Source organism: Mustela putorius, unplaced genomic scaffold (assembly GCF_011764305.1).
Source record: "Mustela putorius furo isolate JIRA1106 unplaced genomic scaffold, ASM1176430v1.1 tig00003942_pilon_pilon_pilon, whole genome shotgun sequence".
In the NCBI taxonomy this organism is placed as follows: Eukaryota; Metazoa; Chordata; class Mammalia; order Carnivora; family Mustelidae; genus Mustela; species Mustela putorius.
In genome coordinates, this window is record NW_025422087.1 from 1,952,893 (window position 1) to 1,968,109 (window position 15,217).

General features: G+C 53.8%; 1 protein-coding gene across 12 annotated transcripts in view; it reads right to left on the reverse strand.

The window, feature by feature from the left end:
• Positions 1-4,106: 4,106 nt before the first annotated feature.
• The window catches only part of LOC106004678 (ral guanine nucleotide dissociation stimulator-like), a 62,327-nt gene continuing 51,216 nt past the window's right edge, over positions 4,107-15,217 (reverse strand). For 8 of the 12 annotated variants that reach the window (XM_045069680.1, XM_045069681.1, XM_045069678.1 and 5 more), the window contains 9 exons: positions 11,168-11,269; positions 11,002-11,055; positions 9,307-10,192; positions 8,836-8,893; positions 8,330-8,437; positions 6,566-6,759; positions 5,930-5,989; positions 4,803-4,996; positions 4,107-4,551 (listed from right to left, as the gene is read on the reverse strand). In XM_045069680.1, the coding sequence (XP_044925615.1) occupies positions 4,124-4,551; positions 4,803-4,996; positions 5,930-5,989; positions 6,566-6,759; positions 8,330-8,422 (969 nt within the window). In that variant the 5' untranslated portion in view covers positions 8,423-8,437; positions 8,836-8,893; positions 9,307-10,192; positions 11,002-11,055; positions 11,168-11,269 and the 3' untranslated portion in view covers positions 4,107-4,123. The other 4 variants (XM_045069675.1, XM_045069685.1, XM_045069683.1 and 1 more) reach the window with 2 other exon arrangements.

The window sequence follows — 15,217 nt, forward strand, 5'->3', positions numbered from 1 at the left end:
ACAGGAGGGGAGGTCCAGCAGGTCGCACTTTTGGAGAATGGGCATTTTTGTCAATGACACGTGATGTTTCTAGGAAGCCCTTTTCCACATGTACTTTTTTTTTAAGATTTTATTTATTTATTTGATAGAGGGAGATCACAAGTAGGCAGAGAGGCAGGCAGAGAGAGAGAGGAGGAACAGGCTCCCTGCTGAGTAGAGAGCCCAATGCGGGACTCGATCCCAGGACCCTGAGATCATGACATAAGCCAAAGGCAGTGGCCTAACACACTGAGTAACCCAGGTGTCCCCCACATGTACTTCTTGACAGCAGGAAATCCCATCTATGAGATGACATGAAAAGAATCATGCCTGGAGCACAGTTCTCACTGTCAAGCAGCTGGGATGGATCGGACCTTCCTTCCAGCGGCTGGAGCCGTCAGGGAATGGGCTGAGGCAACTCAGGGTCTGGCCCGCCAGGCTGCAGGTTCAGTCTTCTCCTTGCTGCCCGGCCACGTCAGATGTTGGATGGTGACAAGGGAATTGGCTCATTCTTGGTCCTCACAGGCGACCCAAACAGATAAAAATCTCTAGGTGCACAATTCTGCAACCAGCTGTGCCGTGCTTCACCCCATCCAACCCTGTAATTGGGAGCAGGAATTCAGTACAAGTGATGGGAGTGCCAAGAAACCCAGTAGGAACAGTGGAGGTGAGCAGAAGTAGGAGCAGCTGGAGGTAAGACCCTTCCCAGGAGAAGGGTGGGGTGGAGTGGGGAGGCGGTGGGGCCAGAGCCTGGGCTGCACCCCTGGAGAGCTGGTTGACAAACTCTTGCTAGAGTCACCTCTGGTCTAGACTGATCCAGGAGCCCCACGGCCCACCCAAGGCCCGCCAGGGGCTTAACCCAGGCAGGGATGTTAGACTGACACAAAGAGTCTGTGCTATGTAGCGCTGACTCCTGGCCTTGCCGGGCATGCTTCTCAGTTCCCCAGGTCCTGTGACGTGGACCGACTGAGGGATGGGTTTACAGCCAGTCACCTCTCCAGGAATGTTCTCTCAACAGGGAGATGTTTTCAGCTGGGAAAAAACGTCCCTGTTGTCGGGCAGTCTGTTTCGCTGGAAACAAAATTCCACATCCAACCCCCGGCCTGGAGACCTCCCTGAACTCAAGGGGCAGTGGTGCCACCTCTGACTGGGGCTTGGCCTGGGTCTGTTGTCTGACGACACTGTGCCTTGGCACTGAGGACTCTCCCAGTCCCAGCCAGCCTGTGCCTGGGCAGGAGGAGGCTTCTCCCTGGGTACAAAGCCTCATGGAACCTCAGAGTTGAGAAGTCCCTTCTGAAGCATCTGGACGCAACCTTCTTGTGAGGTCGGGCCCACAAGCCTGGCAAGCCCTGCGTTCAAATCCTGCCTATGACTCAATGGGGAGCATGGAGAGGGGCAGGTTCTTAAAGCCTTGGTTTCCTTTGGAGTCAAACAAAGACAGCATTATACCCTTCCTCATAGGCTTGTTAGGGGGATTGACTGTCATGATTCATGCTCTCAAAAGATACTCAGTAATCCTTAGCTTGACCTGCTCAGAGTAGCCCCCTGGGAGCACGCTGCCGTCCTGGGCTCTGGGCCTCTGCCCTACTGTGTCCCTTCAGCCTGCCAATCCAGACTCCCCTGACCCAGTCGTCCTTCCAGAAAGCCTTCCTGCCCTCCAGTATGGGATCCCACTACACTGGTGCTCACCCATTAGACCCAGGCCAGCCCTGGGGCAGGACGTCCCCCAGAGCTAGTGTCCTGGACATGGACAGTCCTCTGTGTGGAGACTGGCAAGCTGGAGCCAGCTGTGCTGCCACCTGTTTTTAGAACAAATATTGGGGTGCCTTGTGATGGGGCTCTTTCTCCCCAAAACAGGGAAATGAGCTGCCCCCAGTTCCATCACGCCTGTCCCACTCTTCCCCCACTGTGGAACCATTGGTACATCGCGTCTTAGGCCTCCTTGGCTGCCAGGGCCCCAGAGCCTTTTCGTGGCTGGGGTTGAAAATGTTTGATGGAGGTCAATTTGGTTTTTGATGGACCTGTTGGTGGGATGAAGCCTGGGCACTCCCTGCAAGCCAACACGAAGCCTGAGCCCCTGGCCAGTAAGGCAGCGCACAGCCCACGGCCGCCCCTCCCCTAGTGCACAGAGCTCCCCTTTCTCACGGAGTCCCACTCGCTGGTGTTTCTCTCTCTTCCTGCAGGGAGAGCCCCAAATGCCCTCTCTCTGAGGATCTATCTTGTGTGCCTGGTTAGCTCCATCTTCTGGCGGGCAAGACCGGAGTTACTGACGACGACCTCTATTAGAGCGTCAGATCAAGGGGACTCTCCCTTACCCGACTCTGTGGGAGAGGAGGGGAGTCAGCAGGAAGCCCAGCCCCCTCTCTCACACAAGCTTAACTTGAGGGATACCAAGGTTGGAGTTGGCAGGGTCAGGGGGTCACAGCCAGAAGATCCTGAGGGTGTGGATGAGCTCTGTCCAGTGCCAAAGGCCCTGGTTGAGGCTCTGTCCATCCTGTAGCTTCCATGAGCAGCCGATGTGCATTGTAAAGGCCTCTCTTGCTCACACAGTTCATGTGGCTCTTGCTGTTGCCACTAAAACTCCATCTGCATGAACACTTGTCTGTCACCCACTGACCGGCACTATCCTTGGAGGTTCGTCCCTGAGAGGATGGGGTTCAGCCAGGAAGGACAGGGAGCAAGCCGAGAGGAGTGGCCTGGCCTGTGCACCTCTGCTGGCCTGGAGCAGGGTCTGGTTGCTCCAGTGAGAGTCTGGGTGATTGAGCCTGGGGGGGCTGGAGTGGCTGGAGCGTGTCACCAGACAGGGCATGGGTGAGGTGTGTTCCAGGACACGGGCCAGGGGAGCATCTGGGAGAGGACATATGAGGGTGCTGTGGGCAGCCTCCCCAATGCTCTATGGTCACTCCCAGGGACCCGACATCATCACTGCTGGCTTGTCCTCCTCATGATTTCAGGTCTCATCTATAGAATCCTGGATCCCTCCTTTCCAAAGCAATGCTTCTCCCTAATGAAGACAGCATAAAGGAGCCAGAAGCCAGTCCCCTAAAATTGTGGGTAAAGCGTGTTCCAGTGTTGGTGTTTACAGGAATCATTCCTAAAGAAACAGACATTTACGGCACAGACATGCTTATCGCTTACATTATGAGAGTCAAATAACTGGAAATGAATTAGTTGTTCAACAGAGGCGTTTCCTGAATGCTGTCACTGAGAATGCCCAAGGGGACAGAGCGACAGTGTCTGTCCACTGAGGGGACATAAGGAAGAACAAGAGCACAGCCCCGGAACCTTCCCCGGCCCACTCTGTCACATACATGTGCGCACATGTGCACACGCACACACACACACACACGCACACACACACACACACACACACACACACACACTACACTGAGGGTAAGGCGGAGAAGTAGGATGCCGTGTATTATAGGGGATTGTTCATCGGTAGAAGGAACATGCCTTCCTTTTTTCATCTTTAAATCATTATTTACTAAATAAACATAGTCTGGATAAAGCCTAAAGAACTCTTTTATGACCTAACTGCTAGCAAGAAATGAGAATATTGAAGATATAATTTTAATATTTGATAAGATGCCCATTAGAATAGTTGAAGCGTAGACTATCCAGAAAAATGAAAGCATGTAAAGGTGTCTCATGGACCCAGACATTTCTCTCATGGTTTCTGCTTTTCAAGGCATGCTTCTAAAAGGGAAACCTAGCTCAGAATGAAAACAGTTCATTTGGGGGCTTCCTGTGATCTCTGTTCTTTCAGGAACATTCCTCTGTAATAAAATGTTATTTGTATAACAACGTTTGAAAAGAGGGGAATCACACTTCTGTTCTGCAGACACACACAGAAGGCCATACTGTAGGATTCCAGGCAGAGGAAAATCCAAGTGGAGGTGAAGTGGCCGAGACAGAGAGCAGAGCAGCGGTTGCAGGGACTGGGCGAGGGACAGAGCAGTGAGCGATGAGGAGCGCGGGTGTCTCTGTGACGGAAACGTCGTAGAACGACATGGTTGTGCAACACCCTGGATGGACCTAATGAGACCTCCATATCCCACTGCAAAGGATGCAAGTAAAATGTTATGTAAACTCAAATTCTACTTTATTTAATTAAATCTAGTATGTAATTATATACATATACACAAAACAGAAGAAATACAAATAAAGCAACGAGGGCGATGGGAAAGACATGATTTCTGGTTGTAGCAAGCACGAGGTGCTCCTCGGGAGCGAAGCATGCTTGCTCCACGGAGGCAGGGGGCGGCAGCTCAGGGGCAGGACCCTGCTGGTCATCCAGGAAAGTCAAAAGGCCTGGTGGCTCTTCCGTGGCAGAGAAGTGAACGAGGGCCCTGACGACCATCTGCCCTGGCCCCAACGGGTCAGGGGGGGTCACTGGTCTTCCTAACCCATAATGAGCAGCCATAGCAGGGATGGAGGGGACCAGCTCAGGCCTCAGAGGTGCAGCGGGTACCAGAGTGGCTGCTGGAACAACTTTCTGAGACACATCCTGATCTGGCTCTGGGGCCGGTGCTGTAGCTCCAAGAAGAGAAAGCATCATCAGATTGGTTGACTTCCCTCTCGCCTTTCCCTTCCCCCACCACTCAGCGTGGCCTGCGTTCAAGACCCAGCCCCAGGAAGGTGTCCCCAACGGAAGCCCATGGGGACAGGGATCTGAGACGACTCACTCCTCTCAGCCCAACTACAATCTATGGAGGCTTCCTCAGGGTGGCCCACCCTACCTCCTCCTCAGGTCCACATCATTCACCCCCAGTCCTCCTCACCCCCAGCCTCTGGCTCTGTGGTCTCAGCGCGCTGCCTTTCTGGCAGCAGAAGCTGGGCACGGCGCTGCAGGTCCGAGCCAGGCAAATTGACCTGCAGGTAGGCCAGTAGAGCATGCAAGTTGGAAAACTCTGGAGGCTGCACAAAGTCTCCTGGATACCTTTCCACCCACATATACAGGATGGCATAGATGGCCCTGGGGACAGACATGGAGACAGAGAAGTCAGAGGACAGGGTACGTATCCAAACCAATATCCCAGAGAACCCCTGTGGGAACCTGGGCCCTTGGGCTTCCACCTCCTGTCCGAGACCAGTCAGACTCCTTGTCCACCTGCGACCTGACAGTCCTGCCTGAAACAGGCCTGCTCCCAGATGGCAGGCTGGCCAGCAGCCTCTGGGAGTGGGAGTCCTTGATCAATGAGGGGAGCATTTCTGGACTTCTTAGGGGAGCTGGACACACTCCTCAGTCTGTCTCCTTGGCCACGAGCCACTTCAATTCAACTGCATGTGCCCAGGGAGGGGTGGTGTCTGGCCTCTTAATTACCCTCACTGCACTCGCCTCTGCTCTGTGAAGATCCAACCGAGGAGGGTACAAAGGGACTGTCCCTAGCCAGGCCTTCCCAGGACCCTCCCCATACCTCCACCGTTACCTCCTCTGCCCATTCACTAGGTGCCATGAGAGTGGGTCTGTTTCCACTGACACTCACCTCCCACAGGGTGTGGGATGCCTGCTGCTCCCTGGGCTCTACTGGGTCACCACTCTCCCTGAGCCCCCTCTGAGCACCCAGCGTGCAGGTGCCAACAGACTACTGTGCGATGCTTCCTAAATCCTGCGTTCTGGGTCCCAGAATTGGGGCAGAGAGAAGGCTGGGAGGGGGCAGGGATGGAGCATGACCCTCTCAGGGGTTAAAGCTGTCCTCCAACCCCCTCTGCTCTCCCACAGTGCTCACACACCTACCCCAGCTCCCCAGGGCACCTTCCCAGTTTCCAGTAGAAGCTCTCAGACCTTTACCGTAAAGCAGGAATCACAGAGGTGTGCGTGAAGGTCCAGTAGCCCCTCGAACTCACAGGACCCTCACTACCCTGCTGGAGAGGGAAGGCCCTCCTGGAGCAGCCAAAGCTTACTCACATGTTGCGCTGGTCCTGGGGTCCGTCGACCTCGTCATACGTGGAGTAAACACATCCGAATCTAGAGGAGGCCAGGGGGCATCACATGAGATGTCTGTGGATGTTGGCTCTCACCGCCTGACCCTCGACTAGCCTGCAGCCCTGGGGTGCTCTCTGTTCTGTGCAGGGATCCCATTCAGCTCCTAGATAATCGCCTCCACCTACTGGGGCTTCCTGAATGCTTGCTGAATGAAAGGGCTCCAACCAGGCCATCACCAACATCTGAGTTGCCCTGGCCCCTGCTCACCCTCAGGGATGCCTGCTCTGGATTCACCCAGACCCAGACCCCAGAAGGAATCTCAGATCTCCCTTTCAGTGGCAAAGGAGCCCAGCTCAAGTTCACAGTGAGAGTCAGGAATGAGGCAGAGGTTTCATCATGAGGGGCACGGGAATGTTCAAAGAGCATGCCCATAGGCCCAAAAGCAGACTTTTCCACTGGTGCAGGTCACCAAGTGTTCTTTCCCTACAAGACCCCACTGAGTCCCTATAATACCTCTGCCCCAGTTAGGAGCAAGGGAAGCTTGGGGTCCTTCCAAGTCTCACAACCAGGCATTGGTCAAATCCCATGGAGCAGTTAGGGGCAGGGGAGGGTGCTCACCTTGCAAAGAGGAGGTCCAGCACCTCCTGGGTGGTAGCAAGGGTGCGATATATTTCCAGAAACGTGTTAACATAGTTTAGATCTTGTTTTATGACAGCCGTCACCAGGTAATCTATTCCGGCCTCCAATGAACTGGCACGAGTGTTCCATACTATCGAGGTCTTATTCCTCTTCCTCATTGAGCCATTTTCCCCCTGAGGTGAATCAGAGGAGACATGAGTCAGTGCTGTGGCCACCAGGAGGGTTGGGGCTTAGAGGAGAGAATGAGCCCCCAGATCTCAGAGACTTCTGCAAGAGGTGGGACAAGAGAGCCCAGAGTCTGAAAAAGAATTGGGTGACTCAGTGTCTCATTGGGTTCAGCCTAAGACTCTTGGTTTTGCTTCAGGTCATGCTCTCCATGTCCTGAGGCTGCGTTCCTCGTAGGGCTGTGTCCATAGGGCAGTGTCTGCTTGAGGATTCTGTCTCTCCCTCTGCTTCTCCCACTCTCCCCCTGCCTCCCTCTCAATCCATCAATCAACCAATCAATTAAGAACTCTTTAAGGAAGGGGTGTCTGGGTGGCTCAGTGGGTTAAAGCCTCTGCCTTTGGCTTAGGTCATGATCTCACGGTCCTGGGATCGAGCCCCGCATCGGGCTCTCTACTCGGTGGGGAGCCTACTTCCCCTCTCTGTCTCAGCCTGCCTCTCTGCCTACTTGTGATCTCTGTCTGTCAAATAAAGAAATAAAATTAAAAAAAAAGAAAGAAAGAAAGAAAGAAAGAGAGAGAGAGAGAGAAACCTTAAAGGAAAAGAGAATATGTTCTTGGTATCCATACAGAGAATTGAAAAAAATGATGTCTGAACTTGCTAGTATCTCAGGTCCTTTTGTGAGCGGAGTATTGGTAGCACGTCCCTGCATGAGTGGCATGGATCCTGTGATTTCTGATGACATCGCCCATTCTTTTTATTTTTTTAAAGATTATTTATTTATTTATTTGACAGAGAGAGGTCACAAGTAGGCAGAGAGGCAGCCAGACAGAGATGGGGAAGCAGGTTCCCTGCTGAGCAGAGACCCCCAACGTGGGCCTTGATCCCAGGATCATGAGACCATGACCTGAGCTGCAGGCAGAGGCTGAACCCCCTGAGCCACCCTGGCACCCAATATATCTCATTCTTGAGATGAGAACACAGACGTTTTAGGTGAGAGGGCTTAGGATAGGAGGGCACGGAGGCTATAGGATGCAGCACTGTTCATTAGCCACAGAAGGGGATTATATCCAGTCCTGCCCCTGTAAAGGGCTAGATGCCGGTGATAAATGACTGGCCTTCTGGACTGCCGTGCAGGGCAGTGAGGCCCCTGTTCCTGACCCTAGGGGCCCCAAAGATGTGTTCCATCAAAACAAAAGCACAAAGCAAGAGACAGAGTACCATGGGCCCCATGTCCCTTTGGATGATCATTTGCAAGATTTGTATAACCTGAGGAAGGACTGTTGGGCCACCTGGGAGCACGAGTTAGGAAAATGCCTAGCACAGGGCAAAAGGAGTCTAGATAAACGAGATGAGATCTGGTCTAAAGTCTCTTTAATGATACTCCTATAAGTATGTGGACAATGGCTGTGCTTCTGTCCAAGGCGTGGGCAGGACCATGAGGGCCAGTTTGGGGAAGAGATGGGATGCAGATTCATGGGAGTACAGGACTCTAGGAGGCCAGGCTGGCTTCTAGGAAGTGGGGCCCTTGGTGCTGCATCGGCTCCCCAGGGGTCGCATCTCCCCAGCACCTGCACTCACCCTGAGCCAGCGCCAGACTCTGTTGGCCCTGTGCGGCTTCTTGTCCTTTGAGGAATGAGAGCAGGGGATGTCAACATTCATCTCCTGCACCATGTCCTCTGGAGCGTTCTGTAAAGACAGTGCCCGGCAGCCAGGCAGGAGACCTTAGAGCCCTGTCTGGAGGCCTTTGCTGGTCTTCAGACCCAGGGCGCTCCATTCCAGACACACCACAGCCCAGGTGGCAGAGCCCTCCCCCAAGGACAGAAACGTGGCCCAGCTTCAGGGCCTTGGATATGCTCTGGCACAGCTAAGAGGCACCTCAGGAATCCCCAGTGCACCCTGCCCACCATGACATTGGTGTGAACAAGAAGGGATCACCAGGGTATCCACTGTGCTCACCCACCTCCAGCCCATGGGCGGGAACCCCCACATATCCCTCCTCCCCTCAAACTCCAGAGGAAGGGATGGGGCTTCCCTAGGACGGTTCAGAGGGGTGGGCATCGCCTAGTCTCCTCAGTAGTAAGTACCTTATGGCGTCTCCCTCGAAATATCCTGAGGCATCGCGGGGGTGGTTTCAGCCAATGCCTGCAACATGAAAACAAGCCATTTTCCTGGGGGTTCTGGTACCCAGAGCCCCGGGATGTACGTAGACAGGACGAAAACATCTTTCTGTGTCAGACGTTTCTGTCCAAATAGCCCTGATACTGGACTAGAGTGTGGGTCCTGGTTGCAGGGGTTACAAGTTGTGGGCCTTTGTGATCCAGGCAGTGACATCACTGCCTGTGATCCCCTACCGGGGCCCACTCCTGGTTGGACCCCTACATGAACAGTGCTCCCGTATGCCATCTCCTCATCCCCCTTCTGCATGCAAGGCCACATCTTATCTGTACAGTGACCCCAACACACCCCTCGGAACAGGCCCCCAGGGAAGGTCTGGGAGCAGCCAGTGCCCCAGCTTGCAAACACACCTGGTTTCAGACACAAGTCTCTATACTTACCTGGTTTGGACCTTAGATAAGCCATTGTGCCTGACAGGGATGGGCTTCTCTGCAAAATATGGATGATTCCAGCATGTCTTTCTATCAGATGTCCACAGGCATAGGTTGGATAATAGCTGTGATGTTAGAGGAGTGCGCTCACAGGTAGATAATACCGCCCAATTTCCTCCCTCCTATCAACTTCTTGGAATCTGCTACTAATCAGATCCCACCCCACAGTCCCTCCTGGGGTGTGTGTGTGTTTGTGTGCACAAGCACACTCGCTCCTGAGTGCACACATGTCTTCATCAGTGCTCATATTCTGGAGTCCCAGAAGACGACAACTCCACCTACAAAGGGCTGGGTAATAGCTTCTCAAGAACTTAGGCTTCGAATTTTCAATGAAATCCCTTAGTAAGGAACTGGCCTTGGCCCTTGGCCCTTGGCCCTTGGCCCTTGGGTGGGAACAAGTTATACGGGTGATAGGGCTATGGATACATCCGAGGGGAGGCACCTACCTTAAGGAGCCTACTGCAAAATTTCCATCGACAGACAGGTACTTGATTGAAACATTTAGGTGTTTACCCCTGTCTGGGACATTCCTGACTTAAAAGTGTTCAAGGGGTGAAGTGGGGTGATATCCCAGGTGTGACAGCATGATCTCAGGATCCCGGTGGTCTGCAGAAGACCAAGTGGGCCCTGAATGCTTCAGAGTTCCCAGACATAAGTTAGGGAAAATGGCTGAAAACCATGAAGCTACATCCTGGCTTTCTACTCTGTAAAGCCCTGTCCTCCGAATCACAGCATAGTTGGGTGATCACTTTCCTGGGAGTGGTCTAGAAGAAGCAGAAGCCTTGGCAAGACCTCCGACACCTCGCAGTTGGTCAGTATGATCTTCATAGTCATCCTATGAGATGGTAGGGCAGGTGTTAGGACCATTTCACAGATGAGGAGACTGAGGCTGGCAGGCAGAATAACAGCCCACCAGTGGCCCAGTAACTGCACAGAGCTGGGGCAGGAAACCAGGCTGCCTGGCCTGTCACTGCCCCATGCCGCCAGGCACTCCGTGCCATCGCTGTGTGCCAATCCTATCTGGGGACGTGGCAACCCTTCCCTCCAGTTTGTAATCTGTTGGTTAAAAACAAGAGAAGGCCACCCCTTTTCTTATGTGTAGTTGGGACTAGAGTGGACAAAGTGAAAACAAGGAAATGGAATAAAATAACAAAGAGCCTCCACCCCTCCTTCACATTCTGGGATTTATGTGAGCAACTGCTTTCCCCAACCTTGAACCTTGTTGCTAATCTAGTTTGCACATTCCTCTAGGGTCATTCCCCAGTGTCACAAAGGAAAGGAACCAGGCTCTGTGGTTTAACAAGGCCCAGCCCAGGCAATAATCCAGCTACATGAACCCAAACTGGAGGCCAATTAAGCAGGGTCTCCCCCGGTGCTCCCTCCTGGGAGGGGGTCCGCCTTGGTCCCTCTCCTAACTCCCCCCACTCAGTCCAGCTAATGTGGGCCACACCCAACAGCTAGGACTCCTCACCTGGGACCCCAAGTGCTGTCCTGAGAGCCCCGGGGACACTGCGTTCCCACCCACTGAAGGAGGAAATTCCCGCCACTACCCCACATGCAGGGTTGACGAGTTAGCATGAACAGCTGTGTGCTGCCGCAGGCATGCCTTGCCCTCCCCTCCTGGCTCGGTGCGAGCACACTCACAGCCACGTGACAGCTCTGGCCAGCACGCAAAGCCTCTGGGTTCACAGTCACGTCCTGTGGGCAGGTGGGAAACAGAGCCGTGGCTGATCTGGGACCCTCAGAACCAGTGCTGGGCATGAGCGGGGTGAGGGGGGGCGTGTAGACACTTGCCCAGGGGGCACCTCACCGGGTGTTCATCCCAAGATGCTAGTCCTCCTGGGTTCTCAGGGATCAATGGCTCTCCCAAGGTGTGCTTTCCCAGTATTCAGATTCTGATCCTACGAATGATCTAGGAGGGTAAAAGCATTCTCAATACACACGGTCAAGAGTGCAGGGGATGGTACAGCTCTTCGTCATTTTTTGGATAATCTCAGGAGCACCCTCGAGCCCTCCAACAGAGGGAAGCGATCTCCGCCCCTTAACCGTGTCTCCTCAGTTAGCAGGGCAGGTCACATCTAAGGCTGTGTTGGGACTTAAGACTGCTGGAACCCGAACAGCCAGTCAGTGCACCAGATGGAGCACTGCAGTTGGAGGATCTTTCCAGTTTCGTTTGGGTAGAAACGACTGCCTTTGTCGGACACTAGGTGGCTTCATTCAGGGCTGTTTCCAGACCTTGTGCCAACGCAGCTCAGGAAGCTTTTACCTTCGCTAATTGTGAGCTTTGGATTTGAGCACAGCTTCTGATTTGGTAATATTTCTGTTGATCTTTGGATGCATTGAATTAGACGGCAAAAGGCTGGAGCTAAGTTTCCTGGCAAACTGCCCCTGTCTCCAGCGTGCTCCCAGGGCAACGACAATAGGCCTGGGGGAGGGGACGCTGGTGGGAGGGCAGCGCTGAGTCTCCTCTGGAAGACTGACCGTTCGTTCACACCTGAGTGAACCTGCCTCCAAGCCACCCTCCAGGAGAGCTTTGGAAGTAAGACGAGATGCTCATGGGTGCTCTTCAAACAGCTTTGTGATATCATAGGAAATGTGATTATTCCAAAGCAGCTGCAGTTGGACTCTAGGAAATCCTGTGTAATAACTCAGCACCGCCCCCCCACAGATGTTGAATGTGTGCGAGACACTGTCCAAGTATCATTCACCATCTAAGTGATCCTAGCTGCGCTGCCCCCTAGGGGCAAAGCATGGAACTAGACGTTGTCCTTGCTCTTAGGGATCTGACATTCCCATGGGAGAGACAGACCATCAGTAAATGAGCAAACACAAAACAAGGTCATTTTAACCATAGTAAATGCTATAAAGACAATAAGCCAAGAAATGTGATTAGGATTGCCTGGCTGCGGAGGACAGCTCTGAATGGCATGACACTGAGTAGAGAAGCCTCTGAGTAGATTGCATGTGAGCCAGTTGGAATGATGAGAAGGAGCCAGTCCTGGGAAGATGGGGGAGTAGTCCCCGCCTGCAGAATCAGCACATGCAAAGGCCTTGGGGTAGGAGGACTGAGCAGTGGATGCCAGTACAGCTATGAGGCAGAGAGTAAGCCAGATAAGCTCCAAAAGAAGCAGAGCCCAAGCCCAGGGAAACCCTGACAGTGGGTTTGCATTTCATTCTTGATGTGATGGGAAACCACAGGAGGGTTTGAGTGGTGAACGGGCACCTTCCGGTTAGTGCTTTTGGAACAATCCCTCTGGCTTCAATACAGAGGCACTGGGGCACAAAACCCTGGACGTGGCCAGGCTGTTGAGACTTGACTGGGTTCTGGTCACAGCTCTTGGGTCATCCGACAGGCTGAGGTCATGGAATGAGTCCCTTACACCTCTGGCCAGTGGGGTCTTTAGATGTGACCTACAGGGGTGAACCAGTTGGATCATGAAGCAGAACTGATCTTATAAAATGGGGAAAACATCAGGAATAGCCCAATGATTAACATGGGCCCCAGTCCCCTCTGCCCCTCGGCTCTTCCAGAGTGGGACAGACAGCACATAGGACCCTGGACTGGTAATGCTTCCCTTGGGGCCCTCTGTCCTTGGTGGGGTGACAGGAACAGTGGGACCCCTTGGCACACTTTCTCCTCAGGGGCTCACACTCTTCAGTGATCCCATCAACCCCTCTTATCGGCAGCCTCTGCTCCCTTGCCGGATGTCCCTCCATGGAACCCCAGCCCTAGGCAACTGAGCTGTGCTAGAGGAAGCTGCAGACTCTGAAGGTTGGCATCTCTGTAAAGCCACAGCCTCCAGCCTCACCTGCCTCTCAGCTCTGACCCTCCACCGCCACCCCCTCCCCACACTCTGGTCTCTCCGTTGTGTTCTCTCACCCATTCCCAATAACAGCTGTTCCAACTCCCCTGCTCACTCACACCTCTGTGGCCTCACCAGCAAATGAGCTCATCTGCTTTTCTGGTAAACAGAAGCCTCCATACGGGAATGTCCTCAGCCTCTGTGCTTCCTATCCTGCCCTCCCAGGACCAGACAGAGGCGGCTTCCCTCCCCCATGTCTGGCTTCCCCTCCCCTCCTGTCCTTTGCTTCCATCGCTCCTGCAGCTTCACCCCTCCCCTCTCCCCACGTTCATCACCCACCCCTCCCAGCACCACTGGCCTGGGGACAAGTCTCTCTCATCTTAACCAAAAGCTCCTGGGATCCCTCACCGCCTTCAGAGCCATGTCTCCTGTCCCCAGCCCCGCCTCCTGAAAGTGCCATCCATAGTCACCCTCTCCAGCCACTGCCCCCCACACTCCTGACAGGAAAGCCTCGCCATCTTGATTTCTGTCCCCCACCCACCCACTGCCCCACTCAGGCCACCTCCTGTGTGGGCCACATCCTGACCCTACCTCTGGTGGGGTCCTCATCTTCGTCCCCAGCCTCTCAGCATATTTGACAGCTCTGACCCACTCGTCCCCCTCTAAATACTTTCTAGTTTCTCAAACTCTCCTGATTTTCTTCCCTCTTCTCTGGCCATTGCTTCCCAGTCTCCTTCCCAGGTTCCTCCTTTTCTCCTTTTCAGGTTCTTCCCATTTTCTAAAAATCCATGTTTCTCATTATTTTGTCCTAGGCCGATGATTCTCAAGAGAGGACAGTTTCAGGCCTCAGGAGGGATCTGGCAATGACCAGAAGAAATCGTGTCTATCACAAGTAGGGAGCTCTACTGGTAGAGACCAGAGATGCTGCTAAACACCCCGTAATGCATAGGACACTCTCCACCATGGAATTACGCAGCCCCAGGTGTCAGCAGTGCTGGCGTTGAGAAGTCCTGTCCCAGGCCTTTGTCTCCACTCCACTGCTCCATGCACCCATTCTCCTGGGCCAGCACCTTTGGCCCTACGTCTTTAGGTACTAGGTTTGTGGTGATGGGCCTCACCATCCTTTCCTGTGGCTTCAGAAGGGCTGCCTGCCTTCTGGACGTTATCATTTAGAGCTTCAGCTGTCCAAAACCAGTGTGACTACGTCTCCCCACGGCAACCCAGCCCACCACCACCCCCAGTCTGATTCTCTTCGTGTCCCACCTCCTGGAGAATCACACCAACTTCCATCCATCTGCTCACACAGAAGTCGTGGGATCACCCTCCACCACCCCTTCTCCCTCCCATAGTCGGTCTAATGGATGGTTCCTGCTGCGAATATATTCCCTCTGCCCGCTCGGCCACCTCTCCTCTCTGGTTCAGGCTCCCAGACCTCCACCTACATCCCTCCAATGGCTTCCTAAGCAGGTTCCCACCCACACTCTCCCCCCCACCACCTCCAACCCACTTCCCATCCTGAAGCCAAAGCAATCTTCCTAAAATGTCAGTTGGATCATGTAACTTCCCTGCTAAGAGCTTTTCAGTGGCTCCCCATTGGCCTCAGGACAAAAGTCCAAATTTCTGACCATGTTCTCTCTGCCTTTGGTCATCTCGCTCATGCTTGTCTCTCCAGAAGAAGTTCTCACCATTGTATCCCTTTCCCCACCCTCCATCCCCCCCAGCACCAACAATGAAGTTCAGTCCCTGAAGTGGGCGCCATGTTCTTCCTCAGCTCTGGGCATTTGCCACTAACGTCCCCTCTGCTTGTAACACCGTCCTCCTGCTGCTCGCTAACTCCCAGTCACCTGCCAGGTCTGAACACAGACACCTGGCCTCCACACTCCTTCCCAGGAGTCCTGAGTCCTTCTAGCTACACCGCCCATACAACCCATGTTTGCCAGGAGAGCATATTCCCTCCTGCAAGGGTTCACCTACTTGGCTCTCTGCCCTAAGCAGTGACCCTCTGCAAGGGCGGATGGTCCCTGACGGCTACAGGGCCAGCCACGGGACCCCGCATA